Genomic DNA, 21,142 nt, shown 5'->3' with positions numbered 1-21,142 from the left:
AAATGCTGGGTCCCATATCTTGACTACAACAACCCCAGGCACTGCTGAAGAATTGGGGTGGAGAGGCTGGAAGAAAGTATGGAAGAAACCAACCTGGGGTGTTGGTCAACGCTCAGCTGAACATGAGCCAGCAGTGTGCCCAGGTGGCCAAGAAGCTCAGCGGCATCCTGGCTTGCATAAGAAACAGTGTAGCCAGCAGGAACAGGTAGGTGATCATCCCTCTGTACTCAGCCCTGGTGAGGCAGCACTTCAAGTACTGTGATAAGTTTTGGGCTTCTTTCTACAAGACACTGAAGCCCTGGAAAGTGTTGAGGGCATGACAGTAAAGCTGGTGAGGAGTATGGAGCACAAATTTTGTGAGGAGCAGCTGAGGGACCAGAGCTTGTTTCATCTAGAGAAGAGAAGGCTCAGAGGAGACCTTATAGCTGCCTACAACTGCCTGAAATGAAGCTGTTGCAAGATTGGTGTTGGTATCTTCTCTGGCATAACTAGCAATAGGACGAGAGGGAATGGCCTCACATTGTGCCAAGAGAGGTTCAGGTTGGATATTATGAAAAATTTCTTCTCCAAAACTGTAATCAGATGCTGGAAGGGGCTGCCCAGGGAGGCGTTGTAGTCACTGTCCCTGAAGGCATTCAAGAGATGTTCAGATGTTGTATTATGGGACATAGTTTAGGTGGATAATTGGACTAGATGGTTTTGGAGGTCTTTTAAAAGCCTGATGAATCTATGATTCTATGATCCTATATTTTCCCTTCAGAGATTCTTACTTAAGAACTGTTTGCTACCCTATGTGATACTATTTCAATATTCTCTGTAACATCCAAGTTGTCAGATACCATGGTATCTACCTAAAAAAAAAGGTGAAATACATTGACACATCCCCAGATTATTTATCCCGTGGATATTTCATTGTCAGCACTTTTTGCTGACAATGCTATTGAATGCTACAAGAGTACTGATGGAGAGATCTGATAGAGTTAAAACAGGATAACTGTTCTGACAATAAGAATTTCACTGCTTTGTAATGGCCATCTACTTTTTTTCTGCTACATGTTGCATTTGGCAGTTGAGATCTTTTAGAACATTTCTCTGTCTACAAATACAGACATAAAGTACAGCAAAAAAGTACTGAATTCAACAAGGGAAACCAAATAAGAACAGCTGAACATTTTATAAAGCTCTCTCAGCTGCCAGGCACTTTTTTCCTGAACAGAAATAAAACCTTTTCCTCTCCAGCATAAAAGTCTATTGGACAGAAGATAAAAGATTAAAGCTACTTTTCGTCTTCATGAACAACTATTTTGGCCCCTTCAAGTTTATCTACATACATTCCCTAATCCCCTCATATTAAATTTCTACGTTTTTCTTTTCTATCTCCTGTTCTCATTCAGATAAAATAAAAGGAGTAAGTCTAGAAAGAAATAGATAAGAATACAATGACTTGAGGTTTTTTTATACATGGTGTAACCAAGGAGACTGCATGCTGAAAGATTGTGCAGAAAGATGAATCAATTGCTGTCCCCAAAAACCCTTCTTTGTTGGTTGAGGATGGTAGAATAAGGAGAAGGCTGCCGGGGAGCAACTACCACCGTTCTGTTTCAGAGCTATTTCTGCACCTACAGATGCCAATGTAGTCCAAAGCAGACAGTGATGTGAAATTAAACCCCTTGTTAAATTTTCATCTTCATGCTTGTGAAGCAGATGTCTTTACTGAATACAAAGTTCTGACTGATTGTGAGTTAGTGACTACTAAGTAATATGCCTATAAGTTGCTTTCTCTTAATTTCTGCGCCAACTCATTTTATCAGTGAATATTTTATCAATGAATATATGTATGAAATGGTGGTGAAAAAACAATCAAACTAGTTAACTTTTTTTTTTTTTTTTTTTTTTTTTTTTTTAACTCCAGTTTGGCAGAAATGGACACAGTCTGTATCAAAATTGTTGTTCCTCCATTTCCATTCAGGATCAGACTAACCTTTTATTTCCTGCACCTCAATACCAGCCTTTTTAACTGACCGATGTTCCATTTCTGTAAAACAAAATCATTCTTCAGGACAACTGACATTTCAGAAGGACACTCAGTGACATTTTCCTGCTAGCTTTTTCAAATGTACAGTACAACCTGTAGTAAACAATCCCATTAGCATCTGAACTTCATAAAGTAGAGTCATGTAAAACTATTCAAAAGCACACAAGGCCTTAAAAAAGAAGAGACCTTGATTCATAGAAGGTACTTGCAATAATTAATTCTTATGCTTTATGGATATGTGCAAGGCTTCCAGGGAGTCCTACAAAAACTAACACTGCCAATTACAACACAAACCATGACAGATTAAAGACTGGCTGAACCAGGACTCCTTAGCTACTGCAGTGTTACACTGCAGCTTCAGCCAAGAAAAGAAGGGCTTTCCTCTCTGAACATGTAAGTGATAAAGAAATCAATCTGTTCTTATTCTCAGATTTCTTTGAATAAAAGCCTAGAAGTGTTCTTGTTCAGGTCACTAGATACAGAAAAAAAGGCACATCCATTCAGACTTAAAATTTATCTGGTCCCATTTCCTTTTACTAACAGTAGCTGATACCAAGTGCCCCATAGGAAAATGCGTGAATTATAAACAGACATATGTGGAGTAACTGGTTTAGTCAGGCTGTTGCTGGTTGTCTAACACCATGAAGCCCAAGACTTTCTCTCTCTTGGATTTTTTTAAATCCAAGATTACGTAACGGTGTATTATATTTTCATTCCCTTGAAGCTTATTCATTATCCTTAAATATCCTTATTCCATTTATTTTCTTTTCTGAATCCCACTAAACTGATGTCTGACTAATAAGGCTTCTCTCCCTGAAGTCAAGCTATTGGGTTTGAGGGTTACTAGATTAAAATTGGGAAATATTTCTACTTCATAGGAATAAAACTTCAAAGGATGCTACATTAATTTTCTAATGATAAATACTCCCAAACAAATGAAAAGAAGTTTAAAGCTGATTTTGTTTTTAGCCCCAGAAAGTTTTCAAAGGAAGCAGTGGACTTGTCAGCATGTGACACAAAAACGAACAAAATGCTAAAAAGTTATACTTTTGTTTAAGCATGCATTGATGTAATGAGGGGAAGATCTACCATGAGGCAAATGCATTTTGATACCTCATCATATATACATGATTCCCTTTGACAGAGCATACAGTAATGCTGATGAATGTTCTTCTAACAGAACTTCTGCAGGTAGAGCATTTTGTGCACTGAAATCACTGTGATTAAACCAGTAACAGACAAGTGGTACATATCCGAAAACACAAGTGTCAGGATGTGACATTAAGAACAAAAAGAACATACTTTCTGAGGATGCAAACTTCCACACTGTTCTGGCATGAACATCTCCAACAAATACTGTTTTATCTTCTGAAGCAACAATATCATGTGGCATCTCAAAGCTCTGTGAAGAAAAGCAGCAACAGATTACTCTTCAGTGCATACACATTCATAAGGCTTTTTTCACTCCAAAGCCTGAGAATGGCCCTATCTAGTTCTTAGACTGGAAAACATAGCATGTGTAACGCATATGAAAGGAGAGGAATTACACCTCTATTGTTTGCTTGCCTTCTCCACGGATAACATCATGGAGATTATCAGATAAATAAATGCTTAACAATTCATATTTATATTCTAGCATTCAATTTTATCCAGTGAAATATGAGATACATACTGCATATACAGCTATGAATGATAGTGGTACTGAAATGTAGCTTACTAAAGGTGGACTTTTTGGATACCATTATGTGGCTACCCACAGTGTAAACTTGCATTTATTCTTTAAGAAAGGAAAAAGACTGTAATATTTTTAAGCACAGATTCTCCAAATAAATATATCAGCATGTACATATTCCATTAGCATAACTGCTTTAAGCGTTGGCACTTAATCACTCAGTGAAGACCCAGTGAAGGTCTGAGCTAAGTGGATCCTTTTTCAAGGAAGCGTATTGGCATGCTGTGCCACTGAGTCATTGCTTACAGACTTAATGTTAGTAACAGCTGAACACAGGATCCCATTTTCCAAGTTAGGAGTGTGATGAATGAAAAACCATAATTTACCAGACAATATATATGATTTTAATGGGTACACTTATCTATATACAGACACACACATATTATATATATGACAAATCAGGAGACATATCAAAATACATAAAATATTTGAATTACTGTTTAGAATGACAACTAAAGGGTGACATTGCTTGTTATCATATATTATGTTATCTTAAAATATGAATGGCCTCTCGATCACAACCATAAGATGCGCAGACAAGTGTGAGACAAGTGCTGATCTCTTTGAGAAGATAAACATAAGAGGTGGGTAAACAAACAGTGCCAGTAATATTAAGTCTTTCCAGAATGGGCTTTTTTCCACATGACTTTAGACTTCAAATTAACTTATTGACCTGAATCATTGTCCTTGGTTTTTGCAGACTAATTAAATGAAGAACTTCAAGGAGAAGCAATAAGCAGCCACAGTGCTGAGCACATTCCAAAGCAACACCTACTCCATCTACAACTTATAATTTATATACCAGAGAAGAACTAAAAATTATCTGCCACTATTTTTGATGTATGTCTCTTCCCAGCTATTATTACTGTTCCCCAGAGTAAAACGTTTAAGGAGTAAATGGTAGTTCACTTTCCTAGCCCTGAGAAACCAAAGAACCTGGAATAAAAACTGGGATAAGTCAGTGTCTTTGTAGACGCACGTGCTGTTCCTTCATAAACGCCTTTCCTGAACATCTACTACATTTGCCTGGACACGGGGAGTTACAGATTCCTCCCTAACACAAGATTCTTAATGTGTAACATTTCTTTCACAGGTGACTTAGGGAAACTCAAACTTGCAGCAGCAGGCCTTGACTCAGTAGGACTGACACAGTAAGTATATTTTCTTTCAGTGAGTAGCCTGGAGAACTGAATACAGTGAACTTATTTAACAGAATTCGACCTGATAAGTATTCTGTTTTAGATCTCAGGATTGAAAACTACATCCTTTACAAGCTTCTAACACAGAGAATTGCGTACTGAAGAAAGAACCTCACTCTCAAAAAAACCAAAACAACATCAAACCAACCACCACCAAAAACATATGAAACCAGGAAAAAGAAAAAATCATCACTCCTATCCTAAGTCATGATTCTTCATGTGCAAGGTTTCTCATAAGCCAAATGCAATGGAAGTAGTTAGGAATACTGATAATAAATACTAAAAATTTCAGTATGGTCATCCTTACAAAACATTAATGAATGAGAGATTCCCATTACTTTAATATTGTTTTTCATAAACTTTTTTAGTGAATTTTTTCCCAGATAAGAAATGTGTCCATTTTACTCGAGCATCTAAAATTTTACAAAAGCATAAAAACAATTCAGAAGTATTCCACGGCTGAATTTAGAGTGTTTTCATTTATTTCACCCAAGATTTTCCTAGGTTAACTTGATCTCAGATCAAGTTATGAAAGCTATATACATGTTCTATTGTCTGGAGACAAAACTGAAGAACGCAGTAATTTTTCCCAAGGATCTTTAACTACACAAATTCTTGGAACTATCTAAACTAAACTAACACATTGATTCTCAAAATAATAATGAAAATACTTTCGCAATTATAAATGAACCCATTGCCGAAAACTATTAGATCAAAAAGCCCTCAGAAGGACAGTGGACGTGCTAATGTTAAAGCAAAATTTCCTATGTGTGTTTATATAGAAATAACCAATCCCAGTTACAAGCCCACACGTTTAGTTTTTGTCAGTCTGCAGGCAGCACAGTAATTTGCTATACTTAGGAATAAATACCTCTCTCCAGTATCACTTGAGACTGGACTGCAAATCACAGTGTGTACATGCTAACTAGAAATGGGAATCTTGACATTCATTCTTTAGTCTAACTCAATCTACAGTCAACAATTTTACTTTTTCATAATACTGTATAAATGCCACTTAGACTTTACACTAATCTTCTGCAAAGAAAGGATGTAACCACGAAGTTCATTTTCACTTCTGCTTAGGAATACCATTTTTTTTCTGATATATTACTAGCATGCAACTGTATGAATATTTCTGGACCTTAATTTTTCTTCTATATTCATTTTTGATAACTTTCTGCCAGCTATAAAGTAAACTTATCTTAACTGATGGTGTTAACCAAAGAGATCACATTGAAGGTAGTATAATTTTTAAGTGTGACCTGATAATTTAGCTCCCTTATCAAGCTTATTACAAAAAACAACTTTGACAATCATACATTTGAGAACATCTCATTTTCTACAATAACATAATAATCTTACATAAGTTGCAGAAGCAGATTGTTGTCAACAATCTCCTAAACATAAGTATACACAACAGGAACTCAGTACAATACTCTACCTTTCTGAGTGGAATGAAAGTATCAATTATCTCTCCAGTAGAGAAGTTCATAACAAATCCTTGCACTGGCTCTGACTCTCCAGGATAAGGCATCCCATTAACTGCAAAGAGCAGACCACCTGCAACAACATTAGATTTTCTGTAACAACTCGCACATTGTAATCTACAGTAGAGATCAATGATAATGGATAGTATTCATAAAAACCTGCCAGAGACAGAGGTAACTCAACAGGAAACTAAATAATGATAGGGAAGTTAAGTAAGGTGTCAAAGGCAAAAGTTTGTCATTTGAGAGCTGGAAAAGTGCAAATGATGAGAATGAAGAAAGCAGTATTTTACAGGTTGGGCAAAAGAAAACAGGAACATAAAACCACTGAAAAAATCAAAATGATGCTTTGCTACGGACGTTTACTCTGGCAATAGGAAGTTTTTAAAATGGATTTAAAACAGAGAATCAAGAAGGCAATCAGTGGGACCACAAGAATGTGAGAAAGGAAGCTCAATACCGGTTACTTCTCACTGTTGAGTATGCTGGGGAGATCCTGACACACAATTATTATTATTACTATTATTTTTGTAGCAAAGATGTCAGAGAAGCCATTTCAACTTCAAGGAGACACACAAAAAGCTTTAGAAGATTTGGAGGTTAGTAAGACTCCAGGTATGGATGCCACCTACTGAAGTTCAGAAGGAAGTCAAATGTGAAATTAAGTAACTCAAGACAAACTGAGTCATCTAGCTCTGCTAACAGCCACACTTCCAAGAGACTGAAAGAGTGCCAGAATATTTCCCATTTACAAAAAAGAGGTCAAAAAGAGTGCCTAGGAAAGAAAGATGTACATACATTTCCTTCATTCCCAATAAGAGGGCAGAACAAGACTGGTAAGCGAACAGGTAAGCAAGGCCTGTCACAAGTAAAGGAGACTCTGTAGACATACCTGAGATTTTCAGAAAGTGTTTGACAAGGCTGTACACCAGAAGTTACTAAAGAATCAGAGTTGTTATTGGGTGAAAGACCCACTAATGAACAGAAAGCAAAGGCCAGAGCTTAAATGTCATTTTTCAGGACAGGAAAGTCTAAGTAGTGGGATCCCTCCTTCAGGTATCACAGGCAGAAACAATTTCATTAAACGGCCTTCAGCAGGGATGTAAAGAGTAGGGGTGAGCAGTGACATCATCTCCCAGACTGGGGAAGATACTGAATTCCGTGGAATAGATATGTGTCTTGATATCAAGAGCATCTGGAAAGTCTTTTTGTTAAAGGTAATTGAATTGTCAAACAGATGGCAGAGGAGCTTCAAAGACAACAGCAGGGTGTCGCTGCTGTGAGAAAAAAATCTAGATCTTATATATGTGATGCTTAGACTGGAACTCACAGTGACAGCTCAAGATCAAAGGGCCAACAACAAAAGGTCTCTGAAATCTCTGGCTCTATGCACAGTGGCAGTTAGAATTTCAAAAGAATGTTGAGCAACATCAGAAGAGCATTAATAAAGGAGAACACAAGTTTGCCACTAGGTAAGAACTTACCATGCCTGCATGTTGAATACTGAGTGATGGTTAACTGTTTGCTCAAGAAAGTAGTAGAAAAACTCATAAGCAACAGGTTTACAGGGAGATGCTATGAATACAAAGTCAAAAGTTATCACCTACCACATCTATGACAAAGTAGCTTTGGGTGTGTGGGCAGAAAAACAAGAATAGACTGCAAAATGCTGTCTCTGACAGTGGCAGTAGGAAACGTATTCTAGGAAGGGACTGCATTTTGTGGTCTACTTGCACTCCTTCCCTAGAATGCATCTCCTGCTGCCACTGTCAGAGACAGCAGTGGACTTTACACACCAAGTATCTCAACTTGTACGGTATTTCTTAAATTCTTGGAAAACGAAACAGAGATAAACTCAGTATTAAAACTGATATCAACTACAGAGTCAGGGTCAGACATTCCAAAATTCCTACTTCAGTTCTTAACACTTCCATTCCCTTCAGTGCTGGTATTAAAAATCTGACTAAAATCCTAAATATAGTAATTGTATTAATCATCAAATTTTAACAGTAAATCCTACAACTTTTAAATTAGAACTATTTGCTTTCAGATCTCTTTATTTTAAGAAACTCAACGTTTTTCCTTGATGGCTTGGAAGCTCTTCAGTTTGCTCTTCTTAATGGAGCTTGAAATGAATATTTTAAAACATAATTTCTAACGAATTATTGACTGTGCAGTCACTAGGAAGCAAACAATATAATCTACTTGACATCACATTTAGGGAGCCTAATCAGTCATTTCTCAGCAGCAGAGATTTATGCAAGCTTCCCTTCCTGCAAATTGGAAAAACAGCTCAAATTTTCCATTACATCAACACCACCGTGAAAGACAATAAATATCTGGCTGAAGATACATAATGGGACTCTCTATAAAATATTGCTTTATGTATACTGTGACATATTGGCATCAAACAACCACTTGAAATCTCAAGAACAGGATAAAGAATTACCTGGAGCATATGAGACAGCAAACAACTCTCTTCCAAATGATTTGTGCTTTATCTCTCTTACAAACTCTGCAGTTTCTAATCTGAAGCACTGAATTCGACCATTTTCCCTGTCTGCAACACAGAGCTGACTCAACTCAGGGATCAGAGCTAAGCTGTGGGGGATACGAAACTGTGCAGGTCCGGCTCTGCCTGAAGAAGACTCTGCAAAACAAAATATCCACAATATCTGTTGAAGTACGCACTGAAACTGTCAGTTCTACTTCAAAATATCAATATTTCACATAACGCAACAAAGCACCTGGAAAAGAATAAACATTATTCCATTCTTCAAGTAGTTTTACTCATTTAGGGAAAGTGTGACAGCCTTTCACATTACCTCAATTAGCTATTCCTCCACAATATTTGGTAAAGCTTAGTTTTTGATTCCTCAGTCAGGCTGAAATGTAACTTTAAATGGATGAGATAACGTCATAAGTCCCAGAAAAATGGTGAATTTTTTACAGAAAAGATATATACTTTTTTTTTTTGACAGACAGAACATTTTATTCATGTAAAAAGACACACGAAACACTTATGTTAAACGCACGCTAATAGGCTGCTGTATTTAAATTTAGTAAATATAAAAATACCCATAAAAACTAATGGAATAAATAGGATAAACCTGGAATCCAATGATAAAGGAAGAAATTCAACTGAGGCCTTGAAGATATGATTGTTACCAGATTTTTACAATTTCTTTTTCTTTTTTAAGTGAGTGTAATAACGTCAGCAATTTCACAGTTAATGATAACATGAATTGATGACAGCAACGAAGAACCAAGAATTCTAACCTTCTCCCCACTGCATGATGTACAATCCATTTGGAGAGAACTGAATGATCCGGCTGTTGCAGTAGCCGTCAGATACGTAAATGCTGCCAGTGACTGGATCCACAGCCACATCGGTTGGTTGACAGAAGTGACTATGGTCACTGCCTGGCTGCAGAGCTACTCCAAGGATCAGCAATGGTTCTTTTGTATCCACTCCCAGTTTGAAAACCTTTTTAGTCAATGGGAAAAGAGAAGAGGCTTCAGTTATGGAGGGTGAAATAAGAAGAGGGATGACTGCCAATAGAAAGTATATGTATTATTCTGAATAGAATAATTACATATACTAATCACAACCTTAACATTTTGATTATGACATCTACTGTCAGCTTTACAGCAGTTTTGATTCTAATAAATTTCTTAACACATAAATTTCCCATGATAATGGCAAATAAAACAGTTGCATGTTCTGTGTTATAGTGCACAAGAAAACTACTTTCTTATAAAAGAATCACTGTTTTCAAGCAGGTATATTTACTTCTGAATACTATGCTCAAATTACCATGTGCATCTATATTACTTGAAGGCCACAGGGACCAATTTCTGTGGGCATATTGTTAATGTGGTCTTAACAGACCTGTATAGATAGCTCACATAAATCTCAAAGAAAGCAAACAAACAATAATGGCAAAATACTAATGTTCAGTTATTACAGCTTCACAAACATACCTGATGGAGAGCTACATCAGTGACCCAATAGTTACCATCCTTATCTATACTCAAACCATGTGGTAAATAAAATCTGCAAGCATAAATATAGAAGAATCAAGTTAAAAACTTATTCCAAGAGTAATGATATAAAGTAGATTTGAAGATTTCATTTTTTAACCATGAAATAGCGATATGTTTATCCTAATACATTTATATGTGTGTGTATATTTATGTGTATATGCATATTTTTAAATAAAGTACTGCTCTACAAACCAATAACCTGTTGGCATTTCACAAAACAAGATTTATGTAACAGTATGGAATTTTCTTTATAAGACTGTCTCAAATTTGGAATTCACTGTATCTCTGCATTCTCAGGCAAGCTAACATTTGGTGACCTGAAAGAAAATAAACAATACTTCGCGTTTCTGCTAATCTGACTGGTAGGTTAAACGATATAAATTGGTAGAAAGCAGATATAATAAAGAAGGTAAGTAATTTGATTATTTGCTGATTTTTCTGTTGTTTAAAAAACTCAAGAGGTTACAATCACACAATGCAATACACAACAGGCATGTGAAAATGGGTTGAAGATTTCTGGGACTCAAATACATGGAAATGTTAACAGTTCCATTAGTGAAGGTAACAAAATCCACACAAACCACAAAACTTACAGATTTCTGCCTGTGGAATGCAGCAGCTTTGCATTACTCGGATTCAGAACAAGAATTGTGTTTTGTTCAATCGGTCCAAGTCCTCTTTGTTGATAAACAAATTTGCTGTCAAAAGAACTACACAAAAACATTGGAACACAAAGCCAGTATTAGAATAATCCAGTGGTGACCTGTACACATGAAATAGTCAGGTTTGGTATTTTAAATCCAGTGTAGTGACTTGAATTTTTTTAGTCTATTATTGTATTGTTGCTCTCTTATTTTATTATTATATGATCATAAAAGTTATACTATTGGGACATCTGCGTTCACTAGTAAAGTTATGACATCCTTACTCAAGGAACACAAAACCAACTCAGCAACAATCAAAGAGAATTCTAAAGCAGGCCGGCAAATGAAAAAGACCTTCCAAGTCTTTTACTGTTTTTTTTTGTTTTGTTTTGTTTTTAAAATATTATTAATTTGTTATGACAAATAAAAACAATGTAGTCTAAGTACAAACACAATTAATCACTGGGGCATTATGTAAATAAATAAATACATTTCTCTTACGTGTAAAGCTCCACACACAATTTTCAAAGTAAACCAAGTTTATTAGTAAGAAAAGAAATATTTAAACAATTACAACATTACTATGCATTCTGGATATTAAAAACCAGAACTGATTATTGTTCCAGTCATAAAACTACCATACAATGAGTAATGAAAAAAATAATCAGCTACTTGTAACCCTACAGAGAAGCTAGCTTTTCTTTCAACTTATCAAATGCATTCAGCCTTCAGATGCCGTGTTAACCTTCATTAAAACACTATCAACAAAATTTAGGTACAAATGTTAGAACAGGGTACTTGGTTGTGGACAAAAAAATGTTAATAAATGATATACTCTTCCCTCCTGCCTTATACTTTAAAGACCATTTTTAATCCTTCTAAGAGAAACCCAGACATGACTGATGCAACTTGGTAAACAAGAGAATATTTTGTAGTCACAGATAAGGCAAAGAATAAAGTTATTAAGGCTTTGAATTCCATAGTCCTAACAGCACAGTCTCTCCAAAATATTAAATATTCATACGTCTATAATTTTTTCATTGTGGAAAGGCAATACTGGCTTATTTGTAATGAGAAAAACCTGTAAAATAATGCACTCAAGTTTATGCATAGATGACAATTAAAAAAATAGTGTTTAGATACAGTCTTTATGTATGCTAACTACCTGTGGCTACTCATTTATCTGCTGACAAATATCAGTATATCGTTTTCACTGGAAATGATCATGAACAAAATGTTAGTGAAACTCTCTGCAGAGCCCTTCCTGGACACTGCCAAGATGCTATGGTGAGATGCTTGTTTGCTACCTATTTATCTTTGCTAAAATGTGTTAGTTAACCCCACGCTAATGGATACAAATCAAAACAGCTGAAGTTCATGCTCTGCGGAGGTTTTAGTATTAATCAGCACAGTTAAACACCGAAGAGAATCTTAGTGAGGGCACGTATTCCACAAAAACAACAGGAAGAACAAGAAGAAAACAAGATTCTATCTCTGACTAGTTAGATGGCTTTAAAAAAAAAAACAACTGATCAACTTTCCTTATTATTATTCTGGATCCCAGTAACAGCCCTGACCAGAATTCTAAGCTTTACCTGCTAGATGCTCAGTTCCTCTGTGAAATGAGTGCTTTCAGCATAAATGAGACTGCACAGTATTTTCAGCAAAGAAAGCTTAGTGAACACTGAAACGAGGGTATGGGATGGAATTTTGTGCATCTTCATCCTGTTAAATATTCTTTGAGGAGTTAGACTAGCATGCTACAGAGCCACTCTTTAAGATCATTTTACAAGGTAGTCAGCGTTTCTTTTTTATTTGATAAATGGGAATAAAAAATAATGCTATACAGTTTAAAAAAAGAAAAAAAAAAAAAGTAAAAGCAAACAGAAGAGTTGAACACCTTATTGTTAAACATCATATTTCTCTCCTCCCATCATGGTTTTCTAATAGGTTCTGTAGTTTAATATCAAAGGGCAACTAAAACATATTGAATGCCACAACTTCCAACTTCAAACTCCAATATAATTTCACAGCTATTTTTCTGCTTCTCAGCTGGACACTCCATACTACCATAAACAATTTAGTAACATGTTTAGTGTCTTTCTGGTATACTATGTATTAAGCTTAGATCACCTGGCCTCATAACCTTTGGAAGTAGAACCTAGAACTCTACTCTTAGTCAATATTGAGACTAAATTAAATCTACCTAGCATGTCAGGAATGCAACAAAGATGTTCAAGAAAGATTTTATATTCTTTATTATGTTTTCTATAATTTGCTCACACAGTGAATCTTTTTTCATCACAAAATCCAAAAACTTTCCAGTGATTAACTGCTCAACCAGGTGAATAGTTCCATCTTCTTTTTGAATTGCACATTGCACGTACAGCGTGAAAGACAAATCTGAAAACAGTATGTGGTAAGAGAACATGAATAATTTAAGGGGATTATTATTATTTTATTTTTTAAACTATTCCAAGAAAGAACTAAGAGCCACTGAAAAGCTGCTGTATTAAAGGGCTTGTCATTGTGTAACTGTTTCTGTGCTCCAAAAGCAGACTAAAGGTGCCTTATAACACAGCACAGACCATTCATTCGACTATATTTAGTCAAGCAAGGAACCAGCTTTTATTATTAATAATGCACTGAAAACATCTGCGCAGTTTCTAATAGCACAAATTTATTTATTTATTTATTTAAATTTGTTTCTGTACCATGCTGGCGAAGCACTAAAATAGAAAAATTCTGAGCTTTCAGGCTCAATTCATCATGTTTAAGATTTGCTCAGAAGTATTTCCCGCTATAATGATAAACATTAACTTCCAAGTTTTTATCCCTACGCATGTAAAAGCAACAGGAATGACAATTATTTTGATAGAAAGGAGTATCAATTACAGTAAGCCTCTGAACTTGGAAATGAAGTAACTAACGGAGACAATAAAGAAGAAGCAGAAATAAGAAGCTGTAAGAAGATGAACTAGAAATGAATGCACTTTGTTTACAAAAGGAAACTAAACAATATTGAATGAAGTGCTCAGGCAGCAGATACAATAACTTTTTGAAACTGACTTTTCCCACAAAGTGTGCAACAGTCAAACTCTAGAATTCACTGATGATGGTGCAAACATTTCACAGGGATTCCTTAAGTGTAAATAAGCTGGTGCACTTGTTGATAGGGGGTAACTCCCTATAGCTACAGAACATAAATCATTGTTTCTGGGCAGTCCCCATAACAAAAGGCTACAAAGATTCAGAATATGTGCAGTGGATGCCGTCTGGGACTGGACCGAGTTAGGAGAATCTATTTTGAATCCAGCGTAGTCATTAGATATGTCAATAGATTTCAGACCTATGCCAGTGCCTCACCACTTTCTGAAAAAAAAAGAAAAAAAAGAAAAAAAAGGAAAAAAAAAAAAAAAAAGAGCCACAAATTTTTCCTCCTAAAAATCTAAAACCTAGATTTAGATTTTAGATTTAGATCTAACCTAGATCTAAAACTACTCTCTGTTAAGTTTAAAACCATAATTCTATTACTAAAAGCCTTTTAGAAGTCTTTCTCCACCTTTCTTATGAACTGTTTATCACAGTAAGGTCTCACCAGAACATTCTTTTTTCTAGGCTGAACAGCTCCTATACATGGAGAGGTGCCCCAGCCCCCTGATCAGGCTCCACTTGCTGCAGCAAGTCCATGTCTGTCCTGTGATTAGCCCCAGAGAAGGATGTAGTACTCCAAGTGGGGTTTCATGAGGGTGGAACAAAGGGCCAGAATTGCCTCTCTCAATCTGCTGGCCAAACTTATTTTGAAGCAGCCCAAAAAACAGCTGTCTTCCAAAGCAGCAGCAAACTGCCAACTCATGCTCAATTTTTCATCCACCAGTACCCTGATGCCTTTCTCAGAAGAGCTGCTCTCAACTACATCATCTTGTCTATACTGATGACTTGGACTGCTGCAGCACTCCATACCTTCTTGAACTTCAGGATGTTCACACTGGTCCACTTCTCAAGGCAGCCAAGGTCCCTCTGGATGGTGCCCCTTCCCCTCTAAAAGGTCAATTGCACTACGCAGCTTGGTGTCATCTGCAAACCTGATGAGGGTGCAGTCATTGCCAGTATCCATGGCAATAATTTAGATATTAAATAGTATTGGTCTCAGCATGGATATCTGAGGAATACCATTCATTGCTGGTTACCACTTAAGCACTGAGCCACTAGCTTTAGATCTTTGGATAAGGCTATCCAGCCAATTACTTACCAATCTAAATAGTCCGTTCATCTAAGTTTAAACTCTGTAGGCTTTCTAAATTCTGCTCTGTCTTGTATTCCAGATTTTTATTCTGGGCTGTGGGTACACCTCAGTTGCCAGAATCCCAAACACACACATTTCAAAAGTGAGAAGTGAATAAAACTATCAGTATGATTTTCAAATATTTTTTCAGTACTTTCTTCAGTGACACAAAGAGCAGAAATTGAGTTCATCTGTAGGATGATGAGGAAACAAAAACAAACCCAAAACAGTACCAGCTTTCACTTGAAGGGGGTTGCTTGAAGTTTCAGCATGCGTCACTCTTTCAAATTTGTCTATATTTATATACACTTGAGATGGAGAGATCACAGGTACAATGCACAAGGACATAAATCATTGCCTGATCTTCTCCATTATCTTATTTACCTTTTACCCATAAATTAGTACTTGAAGCATCAGTTTAGTATAAGGCTGAGAAAGCCGCTACTCTGATTTTTGAAAGATACCTTAAAAAAAAGGAACTGAAAAAACAACAACCACCCTAATGTTTAGCCTTAAAGTTACATACATGGAAAAGAGAGGCTCAGAAAAATCAGAAAAGCAAATTTACTACCAGTATTCTGCTAAAAGCTATTACTGATTACAGTGTTCTGGTACAATTCGAATCAGATTTTGCACCTACGGTTAGATAAGCTGTTCGAAAGCATTACATAAACAGGGACACAATACTCTATCTGGAATGTTCTGTCCTTAGATTATATATTTTTGGGTGTATTAAACACTAGAAGAATGGCTTTTCTTCTCTTTTTGAGATGACACTAGTTTAATTAAGTCAGTAATGAAAACAGTAATGAAAAGAGCACGTTCTCTTCAACAATCCATTTTTTTTTTTTTTTCCCCAGTGGATGTAAAGACAAATGCACTCAATTCAGATGAAACAAAGCTAGCTCTGAATGCCTTAAACACAGGCATTAATAGCAGTAAATTTTACTAAAATATCATTATCCCAGGCTAGTTAATCCAGACAACAAAATGGAGAAGCAGGGATTATTCAAGATCACAATAACTTGGGTACGCAGTTTTGGAACCTAATGTACAATGACAAGTTCTTACTGTCTAAAGATCTAGCAACCCCATAGGTGACACTTGTCAGTCGCAAGCTCTGAGTCTCCTCCTCAAGGCACTTTCAGCCAAAGAGTTGAATTTTAAATAGCAGAGGATCTGCACAAAGAGCTGAATCTTAAATAGAAAAGGATCTGCAATCTACCTCGTTTCTTCAAGAAGATACTCAAACAGCATACACCAATTTGATCTTTTAACATGTAATTTTGCAAAGAGTCTACTTACTTTTCATCCCAAACATGATCACCTCTGTGGAAGATAACTAGGTTATTCTCACGGTCCAGAGCCAAACCAGAAACTTGGCCTAGTTTGAGGTCTAACCCTGGCCAATCCATTGCCTCTTCTATGTGGAAATCTGATTAAATAAACAAAGAAAACACATTAACACTGTGTATTTATTAAAAAAAAAAAAAAAAAAAAAAAAAAAAAAGCCCACAAAATTGGTAAACAGGAGTGTTTGATATTGTACCTCACATGCATAATTTTCATGAAAACACTGCAATTCAATTCCAAGCATAATTTTATTGCAGTAAAGCATGCACTAACACTGGTATCCTGCTGTATGTAGGAACACTGAAATTTCAAAACTGCTACTGTCTTCATTCCTCTGTGCCCTATAAGCATATAGGTACACGGATTCCAGATGTCTGAAGAGCTCTGTAAATACTAATACTGATCAATTACAGAAATATATAATTATTATAAATATATATATAATATAAAAAATATATATACTATTGTACATATATAATTATATACAGTGTCATATGCATACAATATATACTTACATAATATTATAGAAACAGATGTCTAAGTCTGATGCAAGAAATGAAGGGCATAACATCTATCACTGTTTATGAACTAGGACACTATTTAAGAACAAATGCTGGGTGGTTTTTGAGTAACACAAATCTGATCTTATACAAAATGAAAAGTACAGGATTTAGGCAAGTGAACCACTACTAATAGGTTGGATACTTCCTGCATTTGTCTTAAATTGTAAAACTCAATGAAGGAAGAAAAACATAGCTGTAACTTTAAAATTAAAATCAGAAATGTAAAAAGCAGTTTACTTCAATCTCTGTCGTATGTAAAAAATTGACTGACTGATTAAAGGCATGAACAACGTAAAAAATTTAGAAAAATTGCAGAGTTTTGACTAAGAGAATTAATTTCTCAAAAATAAAGTGCTTGAGATGAAATCACAAAGAGGTTGGTTTGCATCACTGCTGCATTATGAAAGAAAAAATGAGATGGGACACAATCCCCAGAATCTTCAGACCGCAACCTCAACAACCTGATAACCATAAGACCCACTTCCTGGGGGAAAAGAATGGGAAAAGATGAAGTCTGAGGAGTAACAGATGTGCAGGACAGAAAACAACCTTCTACAGTCTACTGCAGGAAAAGAGAAAAACAGTGCTGAAACCTAGCTCGGACTAAGATATATTTTCCCTTTGTAGTTTTACGTAACAGAGAAGATTACAGAGAAACCAAGGCAAATTTAAGAAAATCTTCATCTGCTGTGAATACAATTCTGAACTCATTATATCCCAATCTGTAGTAGTTTTAGCCTTAAAACAAACAAACAACAACAACAAAAACAAAACAAAACAAAAAACTAAAAGAACTATTGAGAAAAAAAAATCACCCATATTCAAAAAACCCACAGTATGTCTGTACGGTACAGCTCACTGACAGCAGGCACAGTATCAGGTACACTCGCCTGCAAATCCAGTGTCACTTGGTCAATCCATATTTATGCATACTTAATGTTTTGATGTTTCTTGATCACTAAGACTTCTTAAAAAAATAAAAATAAAAATCTAGAACATCTGAAAGTCTAAACACAGAAACACACATTTTGGTCTTTGTAAAACTCAGTTTCTCAAAAGTGACGTTCTACAAAGCACAAAATTTTATTGTCTCTTTTTAAAAGACTAAAAGATTTCTGATGGGTAGAAACAGTAAAATAATAGAATCATTTAGGTTGAAAATGAACCTTAAAGTAAGATAGTCTTAAACATAAAAAAACTTTTCATTTTCTTCCAGTTTTTCAAAATTCATTTATTATGGCTTTTTTTGCCCTTTGCAAGTTTCTCGCAGGAAGCCCTCATAAAAAGGTGAATCCAAAAAGAGAACTTGCTTTTCTTATAAAAGCTTGCTTGCTGAATTCGTACTTCATACATCTGAGACTATTATTAGTACCCTACAAAAGCAGCCCACAGACCAGTTACACGTGAAACCAAACAATGACTTATACTCATTAAAATAACTTAAAAATACAGCTATATAGCTATCAGTGGTTTTGGTGTAAATGTGATTTCTAAACTGAGAATCAGTTCATCTGCATGGTAATTCTTTTATTAAGAATATAATATATTAACATATATTAATACGTATTAATATTAACAATAATAATATATTAATAAGAATAAAAGAAAATTCTTTTATTATTCCAAAATGCAAATCATTTTCTATCCTTCCTAGAACTGGAAGGATAATACCTCGATTCATAGGTAAAACTCTCTGTAAACCCCTTAACTTTATGGAATTTTATTCATTCACTTCATTTACTCCATAGTTGTCGTTCAACTTCATTTGCCACCATAGTTGCTGTTGTTTACAATTGTTGACAAGTATAAACAAGAAATCTAAATGGAGTTTTTAAAATTGGAAAAATCATACTGTTAATTAGAATTAGAAGATGTAATTGTGCTGTTGCACTGATATGGAACAACATGAATGGCCAGTGAACAGTCACAGGCTAATAATATTAAACAGTGCTGGAGGAGCAGTTAGCATAAGCTTACAGACATAATATGTAGAACAACCTTACTTACCTGGTCACTAGAAATTTCACATCAGTCACAAAAAAAGAAACAGGATGTTTGGCAAGACTAAAAATACTGAACTTTTACAATTCTGGGAATTGTTAAGCAGTTAAGGGAAATTAAAGTTATAATTTAGCAGAAGCCAGACATCTCCAAATGTGCAGAAATTTTTTAATTTAAAATGACAATTTTATGAAGGGTGCAATGTCTCTTCCCATTTAATCATCACAACTTAAAGCTTTAAATCTTCTTTCTCTATTAGAGAAAAAAAAACTATCAGAGAAGGAAGGTTCTATTTGCTAGTATGCATAGATGCAAAACAAAACCTAGATGTGATTAAAGGCTTTATTGCGCTAAAAAAATTACCAAAAGATGGCGCTGGCAGCTTCTGCTGTTCAGAATTTTTGCAATTAGCAGTATGAGAAACACTGGAAACGAATGTTAACATCATTTCAGTTTTGCCTTATCTCAGAACTGCACCATTTAAAAGTCCATTTGTTAGTGCTTCACCAACACATTCCCCTCTGATAAATATAGAGCAACTAAAGAGAAACTATCAGAGACACTTTCTATAGTCAGAATTAATGTCATATGATGATGTGAATAAGGCATTTACTCAGTTTGCTGACACTCCTTCATCCAAATCAGTTAAAACAAAGCATTTTCCAGGCCTTTTTCCTTCTACACACCACATGCGATCATTTTGTAGTTATCAAAATGGTTTTGCAGAAATATACGTTACCCTCCCACATTTAATTCTATTGTTGTTTGTGGAATCACTTATGTTTAATACTTATTAGGCGCATGACAATATCCCAACTGGTTTTCTGGGTTTTTCTTTTTTGCCTCTATGTTAATAATTTGACAGGCTTTCATTTAACCAACTGAAATAAGAGAACACTGGAAATTCCCTATCTTTGGCTTTCCATTTAATACATACCTAGAACTGTGCTGAAATTGAATACTGTAACAAAAGCTCACATAACACTACACTTTGAATAGAAATAAAGAATCAAATGAATGATGTATAATTGTATACAACAGTACTTCAAAACATCAAGCTTGTTGATTGCAACAGAAAAGCAAGCATGTGCTGCTGCAACTTACGCATACAGATGACTTCCATGCATACATATCAGTTTCTTTTATAAGATACTGATCACATGCTGCATTATTTGGCTTTCCACATTAGCAAAACTAAGCACAATCACACAGTCAAAAATGCAAGTAAAACAAACACAACACTTTCAAGGTTTCTGCTGTCATAGAAACCTGAAGGGAATGAATTATAATCCTAGTATAATGAAATGACCTGTCCAGGAATATTTAGGATAGCCAAAGCCAATTTGTAATGAACATTTCAATTCTGAAGATTTTTTTTCATCATTTACTATAAATCTTTCAGAATGAGAGAAAAACAGCTGATAGGACTACAGCAATAAATCTCAAAATCTTATATTTGACAAACCAAAGTAAATCTGAAAAAACGAAAGTACAGAGGTTATCTCTGCGACTATTTTGCAGTAATTAACCGTATTAAGAAAACTCCTCACTCCCTGTGATTAGCACATACTTTTAGTTTTAGCCGGTTTCAGCATTACTGATACAAAGTCTTTAAGTCTTAAAAGTGGAAAAAACCTTCTATTATCTGGTACTGTTTTTCACATATGGAGGGGGAATAAAGCAATGGAACCCCTCTTAAAAAAAAGGAAGAACATTTCCACAATTGGGAAAGCTGTTATATAAAACACTTCCAAGTATCAACTGATATTCCCTTCAGATTTGCTAATGTGGATTAC

General features: G+C 35.3%; 1 protein-coding gene across 9 annotated transcripts in view; it reads right to left on the bottom strand.

Moving 5' to 3' along the window:
• PAM (peptidylglycine alpha-amidating monooxygenase) overlaps positions 1 to 21,142 on the bottom strand; it is a 119,745-nt gene that overhangs the window by 4,022 nt on the left and 94,581 nt on the right. For 5 of the 9 annotated variants that reach the window (XM_072360228.1, XM_072360232.1, XM_072360229.1 and 2 more), the window contains 7 exons: positions 16,735 to 16,864; positions 11,094 to 11,210; positions 10,438 to 10,510; positions 9,733 to 9,940; positions 8,903 to 9,103; positions 6,408 to 6,526; positions 3,338 to 3,437 (listed from right to left, as the gene is read on the bottom strand). In XM_072360228.1, the coding sequence (XP_072216329.1) occupies positions 3,338 to 3,437; positions 6,408 to 6,526; positions 8,903 to 9,103; positions 9,733 to 9,940; positions 10,438 to 10,510; positions 11,094 to 11,210; positions 16,735 to 16,864 (948 nt within the window). Of the gene's footprint in view, positions 1 to 1,981; positions 2,036 to 3,337; positions 3,438 to 6,407; positions 6,527 to 8,902; positions 9,104 to 9,732; positions 9,941 to 10,437; positions 10,511 to 11,093; positions 11,211 to 16,734; positions 16,865 to 21,142 lie in introns of all 9 variants that reach the window. The other 4 variants (XM_072360225.1, XM_072360231.1, XM_072360226.1 and 1 more) reach the window with 1 other exon arrangement.

The sequence above is a fragment of the Excalfactoria chinensis genome, chromosome Z, assembly GCF_039878825.1.
Source record: "Excalfactoria chinensis isolate bCotChi1 chromosome Z, bCotChi1.hap2, whole genome shotgun sequence".
Taxonomy (NCBI): Eukaryota; Metazoa; Chordata; class Aves; order Galliformes; family Phasianidae; genus Excalfactoria; species Excalfactoria chinensis.
Note: the sequence above shows the minus strand (reverse complement) of the source record. Positions and strands in the feature narration are given on the sequence as shown.